The sequence below is a fragment of the Prinia subflava genome, chromosome 11 (genome assembly GCF_021018805.1).
Source record: "Prinia subflava isolate CZ2003 ecotype Zambia chromosome 11, Cam_Psub_1.2, whole genome shotgun sequence".
Lineage (NCBI taxonomy): Eukaryota > Metazoa > Chordata > Aves > Passeriformes > Cisticolidae > Prinia > Prinia subflava.
This window is the reverse complement of record NC_086257.1, coordinates 20912147-20932936: the sequence shown is the minus strand read 5'-3', so window position 1 is coordinate 20932936 and position 20790 is coordinate 20912147. Positions and strand designations below refer to the sequence as shown.

Below are 20790 nucleotides of genomic sequence, written 5' to 3'. Positions count from 1 at the left end.
AAGGCAGAAAAAGTTATTTAAAATATTGTTTCTGTATAAGGAGCCGTTGCAGGGTTTCTTTTTTTTTATTCTGCCGGTGTTCCTGCTGAATAGTTGATAAACCCTTTACAATGCTGTAGAAAATTGAAAAAAAATAGATTTACATTAGGGGTGAATTTAGTGTCATATTGATGATGTGCTGCCAGCTATTTAGATTTATAAAACATTTATAAAATAAGCAAATGCCATTGGATTAGTGCCAGAAAAACTGGAAGTAAAAGCGAGGAGAAAACCTGTGTCCCCCCCTGAGGATAAACGAAATAAAACATGGCCCAGCCCCAAAGAGTTTTCCAAGTGTGAGTCAGGGAGCAGAGCCCAGCCAGGCAGGATGCAGGAGGATTTTGGGATGCAGCTGAGCCAGGCACACCTGGGTCAGGCACAGGCCCACGGGGCTGCTGCTCCAGCCGAGCATGGGAGGTGGGAAATGGCACAGGGACAGCCGGGCACGGGATGTGACACAGCCACACTCACTGCCCTGCCCTGCCCTGCCAAGCCCTGCACAGGCAGGTGTTTTATGACATCTGAGAAAACATCACTGGAAAAAAATGCTCTACGTGGCCCAGCCTGTTTTTAATGCATTCGATTTCATTCATTTGATTTCACGCATTCAATTTCATGCAAGTAGGAATATGACGCTGGCTGGCTTAAAAAAATGGGATGCAAGTCCTTTGAAGCATTTTTTCCCCCACTGCTTTTTTTTTCAGCAGGAGAAAAGCTTTGTGTTCTGTGAAAGGCACAGGAGCCTGCTGGGCAAAATGGGAAACCCTCCACATTGGGATATTTCAAAAGCAATGCTGCAGTGATCAATAAATGAGAGAGCAGGGGCAGAAAATGGGTTACAGATCAGAAAAAAAGAATGTGAAAAGAAGGCAAACAGGAATGAAAAATGAACCTGGACTTCTGCTGGCTAAACCACATTTCAAACATACACATAATCTATCAACACCTAAAAATGTGTTTATACATCACAATGGAGAATAGGAGTTCTGATATTTATCTTCAAGAAGAAAAACAGCAGCAGTGCAGGTTTGTCTCAGCACCAGCAGATGTGGTCACCATTAACCATTTGGCAGAAATGACCCTCACAGCCCACGGACACACAGAAGTCTCCTGCCTTGAAAACAATCAAAAATCAGATTGGAAATGCTCAGAAATACAAAACCAGCAGTCCTGGGAAAAATAAATCACAGGTATATTTCACTTTATTTATTTGTTCTTCATTTTGATAGCACATCTCAAATCACACTTGGTAATGAGGTCTTACAAATCTTTCCTCTGCTCTGTGACAAAAAGCAAAAACCAGTCATGCATAAGGTATTGAATGCATTCACATCAAGTATGTTGTATTCTGGGCTTTTGAACATCATAAATATGAGAACATTAAACCAGCTTTGTGTTTATTTAGATTTATTTTTAACAATATCATTGTTACAGATCATAGCAGCTTAAAAGGTTTAACTCAAGTTTACCTGCTTCCAATATTTTTATTTTTAAAAGTTTCTAGTAAAGTTTGGTAAGAGATAAAAAAATATAGAGGCCCAAATACTACAAAATAATGCTTTAAAGATGAAACATTTCTATTTAGTTTGTAGGGCTTAAAACTCACAATAGCCTTTCTGATTTGATTGGGAATGCAGTTCTGGAATTACTTAGATGAAGGTTAGGAAATTCAACTTATTTATGATTTTATGCATCATGAAACCTCTTGAAAGAGGTCTGGGCTTCCAGAAATGTTGAACACCCATCCTTTAAGAGGTCCTCAGCTAGGGACACAAAACCTCCATCTATTCCTGCAAATATCAGCCAAAATCTTGGAGACACACTAATATACTTCTCAGGTCTATGAAAGCAGGATAAGAATGACTATAGGTTCTGTTATGCAAGATTTTGCCTTTTTTGTTTAAACTGTCATCTGAATGCTTCAATAGCCGTCAGGAACAAGATATTTTTGCCACAGAGAGATAGAGTCTAACTGCAGAAGGGGGAGAAAATCTACCTACAAAAGGTATCTAGCCAAAATCATAAGAAAACAAAGTTATTGAACATCTCTTCTGAAAAGGCTCTACCACGCACAGGTGAAATACTGCTACAAACATTTGCTCTGATCCTACATCGTGCAAAGTGCCCTAAACTGCTTTGTGAAATAACCAAGGGATGAAGGTGCAAGATGTGCCTGGGGAAACACTTGAAGATGTAGGAAAACACAGGAACAAATCCAGGTGTTGTGAAACGGATTAATCTTAATTCCTTGCTATTGGGCATCTGCTTTTTGTTACCCTGAGTCAGTTCCCAGGAGCTTGTAGCAACACAGCAGGAAACAACCCTAAACTTTCAATCTGGGGCATGGGGCAAAGGAGAACAAAGCACAGGAGCAGGAAAGCTGGGCTGGGACCAACACCCACTTCAAGGTTTACACTGAATTTCATCAGTGCCTTGTGCGGCTGTGCGCTAAAGGTCTTTTTGGAGCTGGAACTCAGACCTCTTTTTTGCCATGTTGTAGCATCCCTCGGGTATCTCTGCAGCTCTCAGGTATTAAACCACGTGGCTGCAGGATCAAAGCAGTCCAGATGCTTTGACAGAGGCAGTTAATACTGTAATCACATCCTTGTGGTGCTGCGATCTCAGCTATCACACCAGGCTGCTGACGGCTTCGTAAACACGTTCAGTCCAGTTATAAACTTACTACCACTTCTTGTGCCAAGACTTTAATGTGCTTCAGTGCATGAAGGAAATTTACAACCAACTCCATGAATATATATATATGTATGTATATATATATTCCAGCTCTCCCTTTCATTTCAGTTAAAAAAAAAAAACCAGCAGCAATTATATTTTAGGTTCATAACAGATATTTATAACTTAGCTATAAACAAATGCTGACCTAAAGCTTTGCAGAAAGCTCTCAGGAAAACTTAATTATTGTAAGATTTATAGGAATATTAACCAGTTTCGTTCAGTACTACAGTTATACTATGACATATAATCATAGTATATCTACATATTATGCTAATGACAATAAGCACATATAAATTATATCTTTTCTGACATAGGTTACTCTTAAGGCAGGAAAATTAGGAAGAAGCCTGTTGTTATAACTCAGTATAGTGTGGGGTTTTTTTACTATTTTAGTCATTTAAAGTCAGGTAAATGTAGCTGTCTCCATATAAAGGGAAAGGATTCTGGAGCAGATTAGTAACTTGTCTTTTGAATGGACATAACTTTGGTTACCGTTTGTTTAAAGCATACAATCTATGAAATTGTGTTTATGGGGAAAAGGAGGAAAGGGTTTAAATCTAGATAAAAAGCTTCACTTCTTCTGCAGTATTAATTGGGGTTCTTGATCAAAATTTATTCTGATTCAGAATGTCACTTGGTTGCTCTAATTCCACCAAGTCTTTGTAAATGCTAAGTGGAAGAAGAATCTGGGCCACAGTTGAAAAAAGCTTTGTCTTGTGATCTGTGTGAACTATGTTGGGAATGAGTTTTGGCCTGCATGACTGAGCCGACATCCAGGCCTTGTCTCATTAATGGTTTTCCTTAATCCACACAACCACGTTAACAACCTGGTGTTTCCAGGAAGCAGTGATTCAGCAAAGCCATTCTCCTATTTAATTTAAATCCCAGTGAAAGGGGACTGTTCTGTATATGTTTTAAATGTCAGAAGGCAGTTTGATCTACCAGTACCTGATGGGGTTTTTTGAGGAACTTTTCAGAATCCTGCTATAAGGAATGCTTTAATGAAATTGCTTTTGTCATGATTTCCAAGGGCTAAGAAGCCTCATCTTGGGGTTCCTGACAGGCCCAGGACAGAGGGGAGCAAAGTGCTCAGCAGAACCCAAGCCCAGCAGCATCCCTGATGTGGGACAGGCTGCTCCAAGCCAGCTCTGGGCGAAGAATGGGAAGCCAAAAGCCCTGGGAGCTGCTGAGTGCCTGCAGTCACATTCACATCCGTGTGCTTCAGCCACGCTGAGAATTCAGCTTCACCACTCCTTTGTGAGGTAGGAAATGACTCCCTCCCTTGCAGAAGTGGGGAGTAAGGAGTTGTTCTTCTGGGGACCCACAGGAAGTCTGTGGTAAAACTGAGGATGAATTTAACCTCCCACTCTCTCCTCTGTGCCTATGGGCCTTTGACATTCATTTCTGCAAGCTGTGAGCAGCCTGGACAATTCAGACACAAAGTGGTTTCACTCCCCTGTCCTGCCTGTCTGAACTTCACGGACTGGCTCAAACTGCACAGATTTGCTTACAGATCACCTTACCTAGAGCAGTCTACAAGACAGACAAAGCTCAGCTGCAAAGCTCAGAATTAAACAGAAGATTTTATAGATTGGAGCTCACTTCTATTCGCTTGCTTTCCTCCTTTCACAAAGCAAGAAATACAGTAAAAACTACAAACACAAAAGAAAAGTCAATGAACAAAAACTTCTACTATTAATTACAAATATTAGTGCAAACCACACAGCAGACTATTTGTAGTAAGGTCAGTATTTTCTGTAAGGAGGTTGTACAATTGAGGCTTTAAACACAGGTGAAGTCACATTCTTTAGCCAAGTAAGTAGTCAGCTTTGAAGGTCACTCACACAGGAAACCTGGATTCTGCTGCTACACGGAATATTTTATCTTACCTATTTGTGTATATGCTATCATACTTTTAATTGAGAATATATTTAGTCCTGTACCTTTTAAAAAATACATTTATTAAAAGGTGGTAAAGACCAAATTCCAAAGCTGAATTACAGGTTTGGCTAAGAGACTCATCTAGCATCATTTTAACTGTCTAGAAGAGCTTTTGTAAAAATATTTTTTAAAATTTAAATGAGCCCTTTGTCTATGGCAAAAAGCCAACACCTAAATCTGTGCTTGTCATTCAAATGCATGGCCCTGCTGCCCAAGGTGAGTGTTCTCACTGTGACATCAGATGCTCAGCACGGCTGTGAAACAGCTCACATCTTTACATATTCAGAAGCAGATGTAGGTGTTAGGATTTATCTCACATCACTTGAAAGCCAAGGCCTTTGTACCTAATTAAGAGTCAAACCTTGAAAGTTGCAGCCAGGTAAGAATCCTGCAGGAATCCTGATCTCCCTGCTCAACACTGCGTTTGGCAATAGTCATCTGGGAGAAAACGGGGAAAAAAATTGAGGTTTGAAAAAAAATACAAACTTCTCAAAATGCTTTACTGGGCAAGGCCAATGGAGCTGGAGAACGCTGCAGTTAGTGGTCTGTACCCCCAGCAGCTGCAGGCGTCAGTGAAGTCAGAATTGGGGAAAGTGCACTTTTTGATTGTTTTGTCTTCTGCCGGGGCCCTCCCTTCAGAGGTTCTCATCCAACCACTTGATGTAGCTGCTCCTGGTCTGCACGCCGGCCGAGAAATCCGTGGGCCACACGGTGAAGATCATGCAGCCGTGGAAGCAGTCGTGGAAGTGGTCGAGGGTGACGGGCACGCCGGCGCGCTCCAGGCGCCGCGCGTACATGGCGCCGTCGTCGCGCAGCACGTCGTTCTCGCAGGTCAGCACGTAGGTGCGCGGCTGCCGCGCCAGCGTGGCGTCGTCCGCCAGCAGCGGCACGGCCCGCACGTCCAGCAGCGCCGGCAGCCGCTCCACGATAGCAGCAGAGCCCGTGGGCTGCACCACGGGCCTGTAGCTCTTCTGGAAGGAGGCGGGCAGCAGCGAGGTCCAGTTGAGGCGCGCGCGGAAGGACAGCGCCCGGCCGACGTTGAGCGCGGTGTGGTTGTTGACCAGCAGCTCGTGTGCCAGGCCGTAGTCGCCGTTGAGGTAGTCGATCCAGTAGTTGATCATGACGTGGCGGGGCAGCACGGGCATGTTCCTGTTCTGCTGGTAGGAGGGCGTGTTGAAGTCGAACGCCTGCAGGACTGGGTAGATCAAGGCCTGCAGCTTCGGCCTGACGGGCAAATCCTCGTCTTTGCTAAGCTGCACGAAAAACACGGGGCAGAATCAGGATTGTAAAGGAGATAAGCATGTGCCAGTGTGGAACTTTAGAAAAGCAAACATTCGTTTGACAGTTCTAGAGTGAATTTGCTGTTACACAGGTGATGTGGTTTTTTCTGAAGTATCAGCAGCCTGATCTTTTTCTCCTCTCGTAAGCTGGCCGTTCAGGCAGACCCAGATCCCATTCCCAACAGAAATCACTGACATAAGTTTATTGAAGGGAAGAAGAAAAAAACGTGTAAAGTGACATTTTTCTAACACAGTGCCCAGTTGAACAGGTGGCAACAGAAGGATTTCCTGAATCAAGGGAACTACTCTTGCTCTTAAGAGCTTTCAATGGATTTTTCTTCCATGAATTGATCTAATTGGGGTTTTTTTCAGCCAATGCAGATTGCTGGCATTCACAACTTCTTCTAGCAAAGACTCACCAGGTGCAGAAGCACCTCCCTGTGTGTGACTCAACCAGCATTTGATTTGAGTCTATCAATTACACCTTTGGTATCCCCTGAGTGCCTTATTGGAAGAGTCAGCAAACCCTTTGTTCCATCTTCTACACAAGATACCCAGAGCTCTATTGTGTCTCATCTTGTCTAAAAAGAATTATGCATCAGGAAATCAAATTAGGAATGCTCTTTCCAAAACGTGGTACTATCTTGTTTATCAGTCCTCGATACTGAAGCTTTTATTGTAATTGTCTCTTATTAATTTTTCCACCCTAATTCAATATTGCAAGGTTGTCATGATAATTAGTTGTCTGGACATGGTATCTGCTTTCTTATCACTAATGGTTATGGAAATAGGAATAAGTAATAATAATATTTCCTTCAACCGTGAAAAATATTACTTGCCTCGGGTTTCCTTTAAATTCTTTACTAGATCAAATTCAGATTACATTTAAACTGCAGATACACAAAAGAAATTTCCTTAAGATTGCAAAATGCTACAGGAAGACAATTTAACAGAAGAATTAAGCTCCATTTACTGTATATTTTGTCCTTCGTTTGTATTTGAAAGAAACAAAAGCATATTTCCAGAGACAATTATCTAAAAATAGGCAACCATATTAAGAAATTATGCCTACTTGGAAAAATTAGGAGTTCACCAGCAAAAGAGGTAAAAAAAAAGTCATTTAGCTACTTGCTCTTAAACTCTGGTCCATAACAACTTGTGACTGTAACAACACATCACAACCTATGTGATTCATATAGTGCTTCATTGAGTGCTTCTCAGCACTCTAGTGACTTTACAGAAGAAAAATGAGCAGATTCTGGCGTTCTACCATTCTGTTTTGGGGGTGGCACATCACCTTGTGATGGTGCAGCACCAGGAAGCTGCCAGCCTCTCTGGGCTGGACTGCTGTAATGCAATACAGAACACTCAGTGGGTGTTACCTGCTGGCACACAGCAGCTGCCAAATTCCCTCCTGCACTGTCCCCTGAGATTGCAACTCGACTGGGGTCCACTGAATACTCAGCTAAGACATCAGGCTGCAGGAAATGCTTTGTTGCACGAAGAGCATCGTGGTACTGCTCGGGGAAGCACACCTCGGGCACCAGCCTGTATCTGCAAAAGAAAAGGGATGAGAAACAATTCTCACCTCTGCTTCATTGCACTGGTGTTTTATGTTTTACCTCTCCTTTAGGATTCACAGGTGATATCAGATAACCCTTACTGGAAGTAAGTATTTCGTTAGTACAGAAGAAGTAGGAGGTGTGTAATAAGTATGTAAGACTTAATCTTACAATTAATGTTCTAATTTGGAAAAATTAAAATTAACCGGCTAGACATGAATAACACCAAGATAGTATAAAATTATGCAGCACTTTCCTAGGATTTCCCAATGGAGGATTTCATCATGCATTATAAAAATCAATAGTTACAACACCCTTGCCAAGGGAGCCATTACACTCTGCCTGGTTTTGATCCAAATTCCCACCTTACCAAGTATGAGGGTGAGTAAATCGTACACACCCAACATGCTCCTGTTTGGCTGAGCCAAACACCTAAACACTTCTGCTTCCCAAATTTTTACTGATATCAGGAGAGAATAAACCTTGCCATCCCTCTGTGCCATGAAATGAACAATAGCCAAAAAATTAGGTAATTCCAATTTTTTCCAATGCAACAGATACAATAATTCCTTTCCTTTATCAAGGAGAGGAGCGGAAATGCACCCATTGGGCAGGTGGGGGATGGAGGCACAGAGAGAGCAAACAGTCTGCCAGGAAGAGCCAGCAGCTGAATCCCAGACACGAGGCTTTCTCAGCTTCTAAATAACAGTGCAGGAGAAATCTGTATTTACTGAATAATTTGACATCCAAGAGTTGTTACTGGGCCTTATGGTACAAAGTTTTCAGCTTTTCAAACTACAGATTTTACACTTTCTCAGTAGAGCCTAGCAACCCAAAAGTCAGTTCTCTGACTCAAAACATCTTTAGACTATAAGCTAAAGAAGTTTCATATGCAGAATAAATTTCCAACTTCAGATTACAACTTTCAAACTCCAATTGTGACCTGCTGTCAGAAAGCAATGTGTATCTTGTATGTACAGGAATCTGAGAGTGTCCTTTGGGAGCTCCTTGCAAAACTGCGTAACAGTAAATTGTGCATAGATTGTGAAAGTGAGATGTGCAATTAGACCAACATGGAATCTAATTAGACTTGACTAATTGAATACAAACACCTTGACTGAAAGATATAATGATTAAGGAGAAGAGGCAATAGTAACTCAGAGCAATAGACAGAATGATATCAGCATAAATCAGAAAAGGAATAATAAGGAATTTTTCAATATTGTGATTGCTGCTTGTCTGGCATAACCAACAGCTGCTTTTGTAGTTTTCCTTGTTTCTACTAATAAAAGCCAAAACAGTAAAAAAAACCCCAATCAACACCCCCAACTCTTTAAAGTACACTATAATAAGCATTAAATGAGTAACATCAACTCCATATAATTAAGTTGCAATTAGATCCCAAAGCTTGGTATGTAATGAACTGCAGGTGGGAAAATTGAGTAATTTTATCAAGTGGTTTGGTTTGCAAAAGAAAATATTGAAGTTGACAATAAAGATGAGAACAGTTCCAATCAAGTTGGAGTTGTCTAGGTAATGTATTTAGCTAGTCAAGAGGTTTGTTTGCCTTGGAATTGTTCAACATGTTAGAAAAGCAGCCCTGCTTCTCTGTTGTCTGGCAGTCTTCTGCTCTTGAGGGAAGCACAAGGCTTAAAAGAGAGGACTGGAACAGTGGGAGATTGTGAAAGCAGCAGGAAACTGCCAGACCCCACAGTGTATTCTGAAATAATTAGAAACCCAAATGAATTTCTGATAGCATTCCAATTTGTTGCTATTTTAAAAGGATAAAGGTACCAGACTGGTATAGAAAATTGCTGTCCAAGTTAAAGCCTTGTAGAGATGCCACTCGTGAAGGAGAAGCTAAAAGAACTGTTATATATTTCTAATACCTTAAAACTACTTGATCAGTTTTAGATTACTCACTCAACAGAGACAACAACAGCGTTCAGAGACTCAGCCATGATTCTGCAGAGATTGTTGTAAAGGCTTGTTCCTGGAAGGGAAGGACATGATGTTAGGGACATGTGAGTCAATAGTCACAAAGCTGTCCCTAAGCCTTCTCAGAAAACATACAGCCATCACACAGATACAAGGAAAGCAAATGAGATCAGCCTGCAACTGATCAAGTGCCAGATCCACAGTACAGCAGAAGGAATGTAATTTCTGCCTTCAGAATCCTGCAGTCTAATGCCTCCTTCCTCATCTGTTTCTTGGTGACTTCAGACATGTCTTTTCACCCACCTATCACAATTTTCTCTGTTGGCCAAAATCTAAGGCACCCAGTGGTTTGGGGGCATTAACATCCAGAGAGAGTTACTGCTGTATGAGTCACTGTGGTTCATTTTATTATAGCATACATTGCTTTGATTCAAATGAGGTGCCCTATTTAACGTCAGCTGAGCTACTCATTTAAGGGAGGATTAATCACAGCTATCCTATTTATCAGAGGACTGATTGTCTTTAATTCTGTTCCTTTACAGTTACTTAATTGTTGGTTCCCAGTACTATGAAATATACTAGGACATGAAACATTTTCTAAAGTATCCAGTCTTATAAGTTAATATTTAGGTGTAGCAATTGTGTCATTAACTTCTGCACCTTGGACTCAGGGATACATCTGGCAAAGCCAAGCTATAATCATCCTGACAAAGTGCAGCAATTCAATATAAACTTTTGCTCAACAAGAGTCATATGCAAACTATTACAGAACAAATGATGCAGGCAGGAGGTTAACAAAACAAAACAAACAAAAAGGTTAACAAAACCAAACCAACCAAACAAAAAAACCCCAAAAAACCCAAAGCTGTAGGCAGGGTTAAGAAAACCTATCTCAAAGCACAATTCCTCTGCAGGAAGAGGAATAAAGTGTTTAACTGCTACAGGACAAAGTGTCTGGAATTTCCAAAGGCATGTGAAGGCCACATTCTAAAGTTATTTAGAAACCTAAATCTCACTCAAATCATGGTCTAAACGACTTGTACATCCAGAGTCTAAATGCAATCAATACAGTCTGTGTTTCATATTTTGTAAAAATGCACTGAAGTTCTTTTTCTGTGGAGGAAGCTGTAGAATGCATCAGGGCTGTAAGGAACAATGGGGAAGGAAAAGGGAGAAGACTCTCCTCAGATCTGGATCTCAAGCAGCCACAGGAACCACATGCCCTTTCCTCTCCCAAGGCTGTTTTCCTCCTGTACAATGTGGAAGGAACCAGTGGTTACCTTATCACTGCCTATAGCTGTACCTCACTTCCTCTGATGATGTTTGTGGTTTCCAAGTTAATGGAGTAATCAGCATTAAATTTCAAGGTAATTATGCTAGTGGTGATTGTAGTCCCTAAGGACCAACCCAAAGAGGAGCCAACCTGTTTCCCTCCCACTCCTGTCTGTGCTCAGCAGTGTGTAATCCCAGGTAGGTGTTATTTAACCAAACATTAGCATGGCTCTTGCATGCAGTGTAGATCACCTCAGTCTTCTGCTAATTATTCTCTGAAAATGGGGCAAACCCACATAATCTCCTTATACGTAGCCACTGGAACCTGATCATCAAGGGCTGACTTTTGCACGTTACCTCAGAAAGTGGGGGACTGGCCCAAGCAGCCCAGCAAGCATCACAGAAATTTAACCAATAAGCTATTTTTCCCTTTCAGGATGTAACAAAATTAACCTCTTGGTCCTTTTAGAGCTCACACACAGATAAGATATGCACTTCTGCTGTGTGTTCATGAAATTTTTCTCCTCTCTCCTTAGAGTTGATTCACCAGAGTGGAGACAGTCACTACTGAATTCAGGTACATCTTAGCAAAACTGCCATTCCTGGCAGGCAAAAGAGCTTTTGGCTTTTCCTGCTAGGAGAAGAGCAGACTGGAATCCTATTTAATTACAGGCAGACACCTACTTGCACTTGCCAGGGCCCAGCCCCCTCCGTGGATGTAAACAACGCTGCGCTTGAGGCTTTCATCTCCCTTGGCAGGGGGTTCAAACACTCGCACTTCCACGCCGTCAAAAACAGCATCCGTGATTTTAATGTCCTCAGAGGAGACAGACTTCAGCTTGTCAAAGGTGCAGATCAAATAATTCAGAACTATCAAGTGATGGCTGAGTCTCAGATAGTGAATCAGGTGACACTAGTGGGGGGAAAAGGAGGAGAAAAGAAATTTCTGTTACTTCAGAGCATATCATACGCTAGCTACCACACTGGTGTGCAATACACCTGCCTTCAAAGGGCAGGTCCTGCATGATTCTTACCATATTCACTGGAAAATGGAATTTTATCAAGAACCTCTAATGTTTTTAAAAGCTGGATTAAAACAAAACACTGCCCTTAAATGATTTTCTGTGGAAAAATGGAATTAAACCATGAGCACGTTGTGGATCTCAACCATGAACGAGCACTCGGATCCTTTGAAAGACACCTTGGAGGGGACAAACCTTGTCTTCCACTAGGGGCCTATGAAGCTCCTCAGACTGGTGCCAGCAGAGGGCAATACTACACAGGCGATTTTTTTTGGTGGAAAAGCATCAAAAATGCAGATTATTTCTTTTGTTCCACCGCAAAGCGTAAGTCTTTCTACTTCCAAATTAAGAAAAGTTCCCAAGGACTGCAAAGGAATTTGGAAACAGGAATAGTCTTAAAGGAATATAGTGGTGGGTTTTGGCTTGTCCTGTGTTTACCTTCTGAATTGGGAAGGATCTGAAACCCTAGTTGAGAACAACAGTAGGTTAATGGCACTATTTTCCAGCCCCAGAGACTCAAGTGTGTTACTTTTTCAAGTGATTAACACACTATGATCTGATCCTTCTGTCTCTGTATGGTAGAAGAAGACAGATTTTATCCCTCGTAGCTATCCAGGACTTATATTTTCATGTTTATTTTTAAAATTTTGCCCTGACTCGATTAGAAACTTGTTTCTCTTAGCAAACACTACTGGGATTCAAGGCACTCCTCCACTTGAAATGGTCCTGACCTGCTCCCCACACATGACCTGCTCACTATTTGCAGTGCATACCTGTTCCCATACCCTGGATGGTGCAGCAGGGGTGACAAAAGGGCAGCCAAAGGACCACAGGGAATACAGTCTCCAGAGTGACCATTTAAAAGAAAAAGTAGTGGAGGTCTTTGCCCTTTAAGCTCAGAAACTGGATAACCAGTGAAGCCTTTTGTACAACTTTCTCAGTCAAGACAATGGAGTTGGGAGGTAAAATTAACACATATACTTAACATATACCTGTAGGAACACTACCACGAGGAAAACTGTCAGCTGGGACCTTTTATTTTATGTCCAGGTACCAAATACTCGGGACAAGAGGTGTCCAGTTGTACAGGGCTTTTCCACACATGCCCACCTTGCAGTGTGAGTTCTGCCAGTCCCACTAATCCAACCTGCTGCAAAGAATTCAAGATGCTGACACAGAGTGAGCAGGGTCGCCCAAGAACTGGTCTAACCACACTGACCTGCTGAAGAACAGAGAGTTGCCAGTTTAATCTGTACAAAATCTGCACACAACCCCTCCAGAAAACAAGCAAGCTTTGAAGCACTCAGCTTTCTCTCTTCCCAAGATCTTACAGTCACAATCTCTTACATTTATTTTTTTCTCTGTCCTAATTACTTTGAATTTTAAAAGAATTGAAATATTTGCTTTCATCCAGGTTCTGTACAGAAAAGGCCCTGCACAGCTTCCACTGCAGACTGGTGTAGAAAAAAAGTCAAGTTTGATATTTTAAAAAAACCCCCATATTTACACCAAATACAATGGGCTGTTACATGACCTGGGAGAGAAATCCACTTCCAAAACAAGCATTTTAAAAAATTACTTTCCTTTCTTGCTTTAACTTGTGGTACCATCACCCTGCTGAGATGGTTTGGTAGAAAGACAAGTTTTAAAATGTTTGCTGCTTTTTGGACGGGATGTCATTTCTTCATACTGCAAGTCTTTTCTCTGGGAGAAGAAACACAAAATATCCACCCAGCAGGAAGAAATGCAGAACTCACAAGGCTGTTTGTATCTCTGAGTTTCACCCCGTGTTTTTCTCCCACCATTACTTAAAATTCCCACAGGAAAGCCAAGGCCTGGTTTGAAATCTGAAGAGCAATAGATCTATTAATAATTCAGCACACAAATTGTGGGGCTGCCAGTGATGTAACTGCATAAAGGTCTGATCCTCTCTGTGCCCTGTGGAAGCTCCCAGGGGAGGTAACCACTGGGAAGCAGTTTTAGAAATATTGCTAAAGAAAAAAATGTTTTTGTAGATTTCATTTAGCCTGACTGTGCTGCAATAGACATCTCATTTTTGTTTTCTCCCACTTTGGTTTGCAATTCTTTGTAGACAAGATTACCACATGTTCCCTGGAATCAGGAATGTTTTGTTTTCAAGGCTAGTTAGTGGTGTTTACCAAGAAGTACTGTGCCCTGTTCTTCAAATCACACAGCACCCTGGCCATCTGCAGCCTACCATGCCCTCTTCATGCCTGTCTCTCCTAGAATAGACCACTCTTTCCACGAATCCATAAACCTGGAAGAGTTGTTTTCTACATCAGGGCACAAAGGCAACAGTCCTAATTATTTATCAGACGTGGGCAGTTTTTTTGCCAAGCATTTATCAGACAGATTCCTTGTTAGTCAATCTGCCTAATCAGCCTATTGGCTTGTTATTTATAAGGCACCAGGATTGCACTTTTTGCTGGCAAAGAGCCGGTCTTGTCCAAAGTTCTCACATACAATTTTTTTCTTTTCCTCTCTCTAAATATTAAAAAAAAAATTAAAAAAAATATCATATCTTAACAGTCTGTACTAATATTCCTGGCAGAAGATGTGGTTGGCCAACTCTCCTCTAGGAGTGCCTTGCCACTCAAAGGACAGCCCTGCCCATGCTGATGCCTGTTGCTCCCTGGCACCTTTCTTGTGGTGCCACTGGAAGCCTCAGAGCATGATCTTACTGCTCCAGCTCAATACAAACCCAGCAGAGCCAGAGAAACACTGAATTTCAGCCATGTCATCGCCTTACTGATACCCAAAGCACGAAAGAGGGAACAGGAGAAAGGATGGGACCAGCCTTAAATCCAGTATAAAACTGGAACTGCTCATCTCATGTGAGCAACAATGGGTTTGATCTTTGCTGGTAGCTGTGATTTTTATTGCCCTTCCAGTTACAACCTGCAGGGCTCCTGCAGGTTAGCAAATGTAACACTTCAAAATATTTGGGGATTGTGGGGATGTGGGAGAGGAGAGGAGAGGAGAGGAGAGGAGAGGAGAGGAGAGGAGAGGAGAGGAGAGGAGAGGAGAGGAGAGGAGAGGAGAGGAGAGGAGAGGAGAGGAGAGGAGAGGAGAGGAGAGGAGAGGAGAGGAGAGGAGAGGAGAGGAGAGGAGAGGAGAGGAGAGGAGAGGAGAGGAGAGGAGAGGAGAGGAGAGGAGAGGAGAGGAGAGGAGAGGAGAGGAGAGGAGAGGAGAGGAGAGGAGAGGAGAGGAGAGGAGAGGAGAGGAGAGGAGAGGAGAGGAGAGGAGAGGAGAGGAGAGGTGTTTTTTGGTGAAAAGGGAGAGCCAACAGCACTGTAATACTAAAAGCTAGCGGAAAGGAAGAGAAAGCATAAGGAAAAGGGGGAAGTAAAGAGACTACAGGAAAGAAAGAGGAGATAGTATAAAGATGAAAAGCCTGTGGGAAACTGGCCCAGAACTGCCGTGCCAGCCACAGGCACAGCACATCACTCTGGGTCACAGCTGCAAGTTTCCTCACTACAGCAAAATCTTCTTCTCTTTCACCAGGTCACTCCCACGACAGAGATTTTAAGGTGAGGACTGTGCAGGCACTCCCTACAGACTGAACTGTTCACGACCGACGACTTCCTTCTGGTAAATTCTTTGATATGGGATGCCAAATACTGAAAGATTTAATTGATGTAGGAGAAATTTTTCAGTAAATGAAGAAAGGAGTTAGGGCAGAATGAACAAAGTACTGCACCAGTGAGGCACCATTACTTCACCTTTAACCACCCATATCTGTCCCTAAATTATATGGTTTCTTCTACTGGCTCCTCAGCTGATAATTACATGAAGAAACTCATCCCCTCAAGGATTTGAATTCCATAGTCCTCATGTGTTCTGTATTGCAAAAAAGTAACCCAAAAGCTTTTGCTGCAAGTGTCCAGTGACCTCTGACAGCACACTGGGACACTCTGTCCTCAGATGACCCCCTTGGCTAACCGCGGCTCTGCCCTTTAGCCGCGCAATTATTGCGACAGGTCGCGCTTGCAGCGCACAAAGGCAACACCCTCCAGAGGCACCACTGCTCCCTGCAGTGCCCTCCCAGGCAGGGCACTGCCAAGGCCCTGCACTGACCTCCCAGGCTTTGGGGGGATCAGGAACTGGGCAAACAGCTCAGGATCTCTCTACATCCAGCACTACTTGGGACCAAGCCAAATCTCACTCATGACTCAACTGAGAACTGCAAGGCTGAACTGTCTAAAACTCAGCTTCCTACCTTAAAAGACACAGACACTATAGTCAGTTCTGGCATTGCTTTGAAAAGGACACTTCTATAAACATCAGAGGCCAAAACGCCAACACGATGTCTGTAGTCAGTATCATTTCCACATTTAGCTGTGTGTGGAACATACTGCTTTCTGTGTGTTTCGGGCAATTTACCCTGTTTAAGGGTGATTTTACAAAAAGATTTCTCAATGCAAATGTCTTGTTGCCCAGTAAAGAACATGTCATTTTAATACTATTAGACAGTTTTCAGAGACATGTGCTCTTAGTTTCATGAATGTCCTTTAGAACTAAAAAGAAATCAGGAAGACTGTTTTTCAGTTTATTAATTAGAAGCAAAATCTAGATTATGTTTTAATGTAAGGTTTTGTGCATGTACCTGTTCAATCATGATGATTTGCTTTTACTGCAACATAAGTTACCTGTTCCTGCAAAAAGGACTTACAATGTGGTTCAGTTTCTGCTCAGGTGCCAGTGCTGTGAGATCTACCTACCATAATTAAAAATCTGTTTTACTGTAAATCAATCCTAAGACTGTTCTTGCGTCCAAAACCATCAACAACCATCAACAACTTACTTCACTGCCTACAACTATGATTTACATCTGTCCAGAAGTCACAAACTCTGAAATAATACCAGGGTAGAGAGTATTAAAATGTTAGAAAGAACTACCACTGCTTTCTTTACTCCTGAATGTCGATATCCCATGGTTGATTTTATTCCAAACGTGATTGGAAAAGAAGCACAAAGGAAACACTTGGCTGATGAGAAGTTTCCTGCCCTGTACAGCTGCCTGCCTTCTTCCATATACATCTCATGGCCTGTATGCCAACCCTTCCAAACCTTTGCTAACAGCTGTCCCAATTCCAAAAAATCCCTCTTTCCTTGCCATGCACCAGAATAGCACGTGTCTTGACAGTGGTGTTCAGAAATAACTTATTTCAAAGGACTTGAATAAACATGTGCTGCTCTCTTTCCTCCTCTAAGGGAGAGTGGTTAGAGGAAGAAGTGAAAATGCCTCTTATCAATTCTGCTGTTACAGCAGAATTACCAAGTGTTGCTCTAGACACTTCTAAATAGACACCAACTGAAAAAATGACTATGGTTATATCTATGGCTCAATCCTGTAATTAACTTTATGTGGCTCCCAAATTTCAGTGCAGCTGAGTTCTGATGTACCTGTATATATATATGTACGTATAAAAGTTTTTAATTTCTAATCTCAAATTGTGTTATAGCACAGTTTTAGGTAAAAATATTACCATGTGCTCCATTTTGAGACAGGTGAGAGGGAAATTACCCTTTCTTATGCAAGCATTTTCACATCAATTCATTAATATTATTAAAGTCTCAGTTTCTCTGTTTTCTTTCCAGGGCTTAATGCTGGAACAGAGGGCACAGGAACAATGCTCTGAAAAGTCATCTCAGTTTTCAGCTCCTTCACTGGAATTTTTGTCACCTCAGGTGAGCAGTCCAGCTCTTCCTACATCTGTTCAGCCCAGTTTAAGACTAGGTTAGCAGTATCAGTTCCCTTCTGTAGTATGTTTTGAAACCTGCTTAAAGAAACTGCCCTATAAACATTACACACTTTTTAAATCACCTGATTGGTGGGAGTGGTGGGACACTTGTTGGGAGTCCCACACTGAGCCAGGACACTGACTCAGTCCCAAGCTCGTAAAGAAATTTATAGCTGACTGGGACAAAGCTCTCTACATGGAAAAGTAAAAACCTTATCATTAGTATGCTGGAAGCCAGTGACAGCCCTGTTGTGTTTCATTCACAGTGATTATTAATGCACTGAGCAAACAAACAAATTATCCCTAACAAGAAATGGTCACAATCATCAGAGTCATCCAAATCCATTTCAAAACAAGCAAAAGACAATTAATTTATTTGAAGCATGTGAAGTTTGTGGGGGAAAAGTCCATTTCAGGATTTTAGAATTAGAAAGGTATTTCTGTTGGCTATCAGATCTATAAAGTGAAGTAATAAATAGCAAGCTGAAATACATTCACAAGTGGGTGAAAGTTCAACAGTCACACTGAGAGAAATGTTACACCATTTGGCCTTGAAATAGCTGATAGAGAAAGAAAGAGGAAGCTGAGCTTTAGAAAAGGACATACACTTTATTATATATACACACACACAAAAGCTGCCTATCAAAGTAAATACAAGCGTAACTTTTACAATCCTTTTATTTTAGCTTCGTTCACAAGAGTTCCTTCCTAATGACATTATAGTAATTTATTCCTGACTGTGCTGCCTCAGTGTTAGAAAGACACTGAACACTTGGAAAGCACCTTCTCCTTCTCTCCAGAAACCAATGCCCCAAGGCTCACCTGCAGTGTGACTGGGGCACTTCTAAAAACTCACCTCCTTCAGGCTTCTGTGTAAAACTCACTTGTCCCTTTGGGTTGCAAGTGATATTACAGCAACTGTTAGTTGCTTAGTAGTTTTTCTCACTATTGAAGTTTTTATTTCTAAGGCCAGAGATGTAAACAACTAAGAAATGACCACTTTCCCCTAACAAAGTCTTCCCTGCCCCAGACAGCGGGGCAAATGTGGACACCTCAGCCCTGCTGCCAGCCTGCTCCAGCTGGCACCCTCCAGGCTTTGTCCTGCCAGCTCCTCCTGGGATTATCTGGAATATTTCAAAAGTGATATTCCTCAGCCTCCAAGCTAGAGACACCAGAATGCACCTACACCCAACTCATCGCATTAACAAATTGAACGTGTAGCTGAGGCAGCAGCAATAAATATATATATAGTCACAGTCATACCATTTTCTAAAGTGAGGTCTCCTTCAGCCAGAGGTTCTGGCCTTGATCCAGGTGTTCCTGTACAAACATGACACTGTGTTTTGTTGGGCAGGCACCATGGCCCTTCTGTCCCTACTTACCAATGAATTTGGGCAGGCTGAGCACCTGCAGTTCAGTCACTCGAGGTAAAAACATGGAGCATGTGAATGTCAAGCCATAGATTTTACTGCAGACCTTAAGCTATTGTATTGCATAATTTTCTATCATACAGGAGGATATACAAGTGACCAGGTTTTATCATTTCACCCTAGAGGTATGCTTTGATTGAGCTATACAACTGGACCATAAGATGTCCCAGGAGATCAGATGAGTGATCCATTTAGTTCCAGCCTCTGTCTCCGAAGGTGACAACCCGAGGAGCTGTTCAGGTAGAATACACAAGTTTGGACACTGTGTGCTCCACTGTCCTCATGCTTCCCCACTATCCCCCGCTGCTGCATAAAGAACGTAGCAGGTACATTCCCCTCATGTCCATTAATGATCCCTCTGTCCACTAACTCATTTCATCCCTTTCTGAAGGGATCATCATCTGCTCAAAATACAAGCTTTTGGACATTTCAAAACAATTCAGTAAACTGAAATGCGAATCAAAACAACTTTCAATTTTCACATACGTAGTGCCTTACATCAGTCCTGTCCATGACTGATCAGTCATTGTGAAAGATCTGATAATATTGGAAGAAAACAAACTTCACAGCTAAAGCCATTATCAGAAATTTTGTCCATCTCTGTTCTGTTTCACGTCAGCATAAAAACACTGGCAGAAAATAAGGGAGAAATCATTAAGTGACAACTGCTTTGTGACAAAAAGCAAGCATTCAGAGTCTTCTTTAATAAGAAGACTCTAAATCAAGGCAGTTTAATATTTGAAAGAGCTTCATATGTCTTCTTTCCCTAAGGCATACGTAACGGATCAGATTAAAACCCACTAATTCTCTTTTCCTGACCAAGAGCCGGCAAGCCGCACACCAGACCGAGCCCCATGCGGTGAGGCCGTGCCAGGAGCCCCGGGCGGACAGCGGCGACACCCGGGGCTGTCCCGCACGGCGCTGCCGCTGTCGCCGCGGAGCCAGCGCGTAACAGAGGGGCACGAGCCCGCTTCTCCTGCGGCATGCGGGACCGGCCCAGCTCCGGCCCGCCGCACACCGATGTCACCGGCCCGGGGGCTCCCCGCTCGGCTCCAGTCCCGGGGGCTCCCCGCTCGGCTCCAGTCCCGGGGGCTCCCCGCTCGGCTCCAGCCCCGGGGGCCGGGCCGCTCTCGCTGCGCGGGGGCCGCTCCCGCTGCGCGGATGCCCCGGGCCGGCACCGTTACCGCGCTTCCCCCCGCCTCCGGTATCGGAGCGGGGGCTGTCCGCCCGCGGAGCCACAGCCGGGGTGCCGGGGCCGCCTTACCGTCTGCTGCACCGCCCGGAAGGTGGCATCCAGCAGCATCAGCTTCCAGGGGTCGGACACGGCGCTGGGCAGCGGCAGGTACACATAGTAGGCGGACAGGGCGGCCAGCGCCGGCAGCAGCACCCAGGCGGCCCGCATCGCCTCCTCCGCGCCGTGTGCGGCCGCCTCGCCGCGCTCCCCGCGGGGCGCGCACCGCCCCCGGGCCGGCCTCCCCCGGAGGAAGTCCCGGCGCTTCCTCCCGGGCCGCCGGCCGTGTGCCCGGCCCGAGCCCAGAGCCCGCCCGGCGCCGCCCCGCCCGGGCGCGCCTGCCCCGTGGAGCCGCCGCGCCCCGGGGCCGGGCACGCTCGGCAGCAGCCCCGGAGCATCGCGGGGGCGCCCGGGGGAAGGGGCTGTGCAGACACACGAGGCGTGGGGTGACAAAGCTCCGCCATCGCGAGCTGGGTTAACAAAGGCATCCACATCTGCAATGCTGCCTCCTGGCACCCCGCACCCACTGCTGACACCCCGCACCCACTGCTGACACTCCGCACCCACTGCTGAC

General features: G+C 43.6%; 1 protein-coding gene and 1 long non-coding RNA gene across 2 annotated transcripts; one reads left to right on the top strand and one right to left on the bottom strand.

Moving 5' to 3' along the window:
- Positions 1-1223: 1223 nt before the first annotated feature.
- Positions 1224-20544, bottom strand: NCEH1 (neutral cholesterol ester hydrolase 1). Its single transcript, XM_063408238.1, has 5 exons — positions 20250-20544; positions 11453-11681; positions 9482-9551; positions 7379-7550; positions 1224-5969 (listed from the first exon to the last, which is right to left on the bottom strand). The coding sequence occupies exons 1-5, from the start codon at positions 20385-20387 to the stop codon at positions 5352-5354; spliced, it is 1227 nt and encodes a 408-aa protein (XP_063264308.1). The 5' UTR covers positions 20388-20544; the 3' UTR covers positions 1224-5351.
- Positions 15028-20239, top strand: LOC134556057 (uncharacterized). The gene is made up of 3 exons (XR_010081545.1): positions 15028-15402; positions 17413-17502; positions 19109-20239. It is a non-coding gene; the product is annotated as an uncharacterized LOC134556057 (long non-coding RNA).
- Positions 20545-20790: the final 246 nt, after the last annotated feature.

What these genes read in the sequence shown, in the direction of transcription:
- NCEH1 (XM_063408238.1), bottom strand. Translation starts at nt 20,387, where the DNA reads ATGCGGGCCGCCTGGGTGCTGCTGCCGGCGCTGGCCGCCCTGTCCGCC. An exon ending in TCCGGGCGGTGCAGCAGACG is followed by an intron (nt 11,682 to 20,249) that starts GTAAGGCGGCCC and finishes TCCCCCCACTAG; the next exon opens with TGTCACCTGATTCACTATCT. An exon ending in CTGGGCCCTGGCAAGTGCAA is followed by an intron (nt 9,552 to 11,452) that starts GTAGGTGTCTGC and finishes CTTCCCTTCCAG; the next exon opens with GAACAAGCCTTTACAACAAT.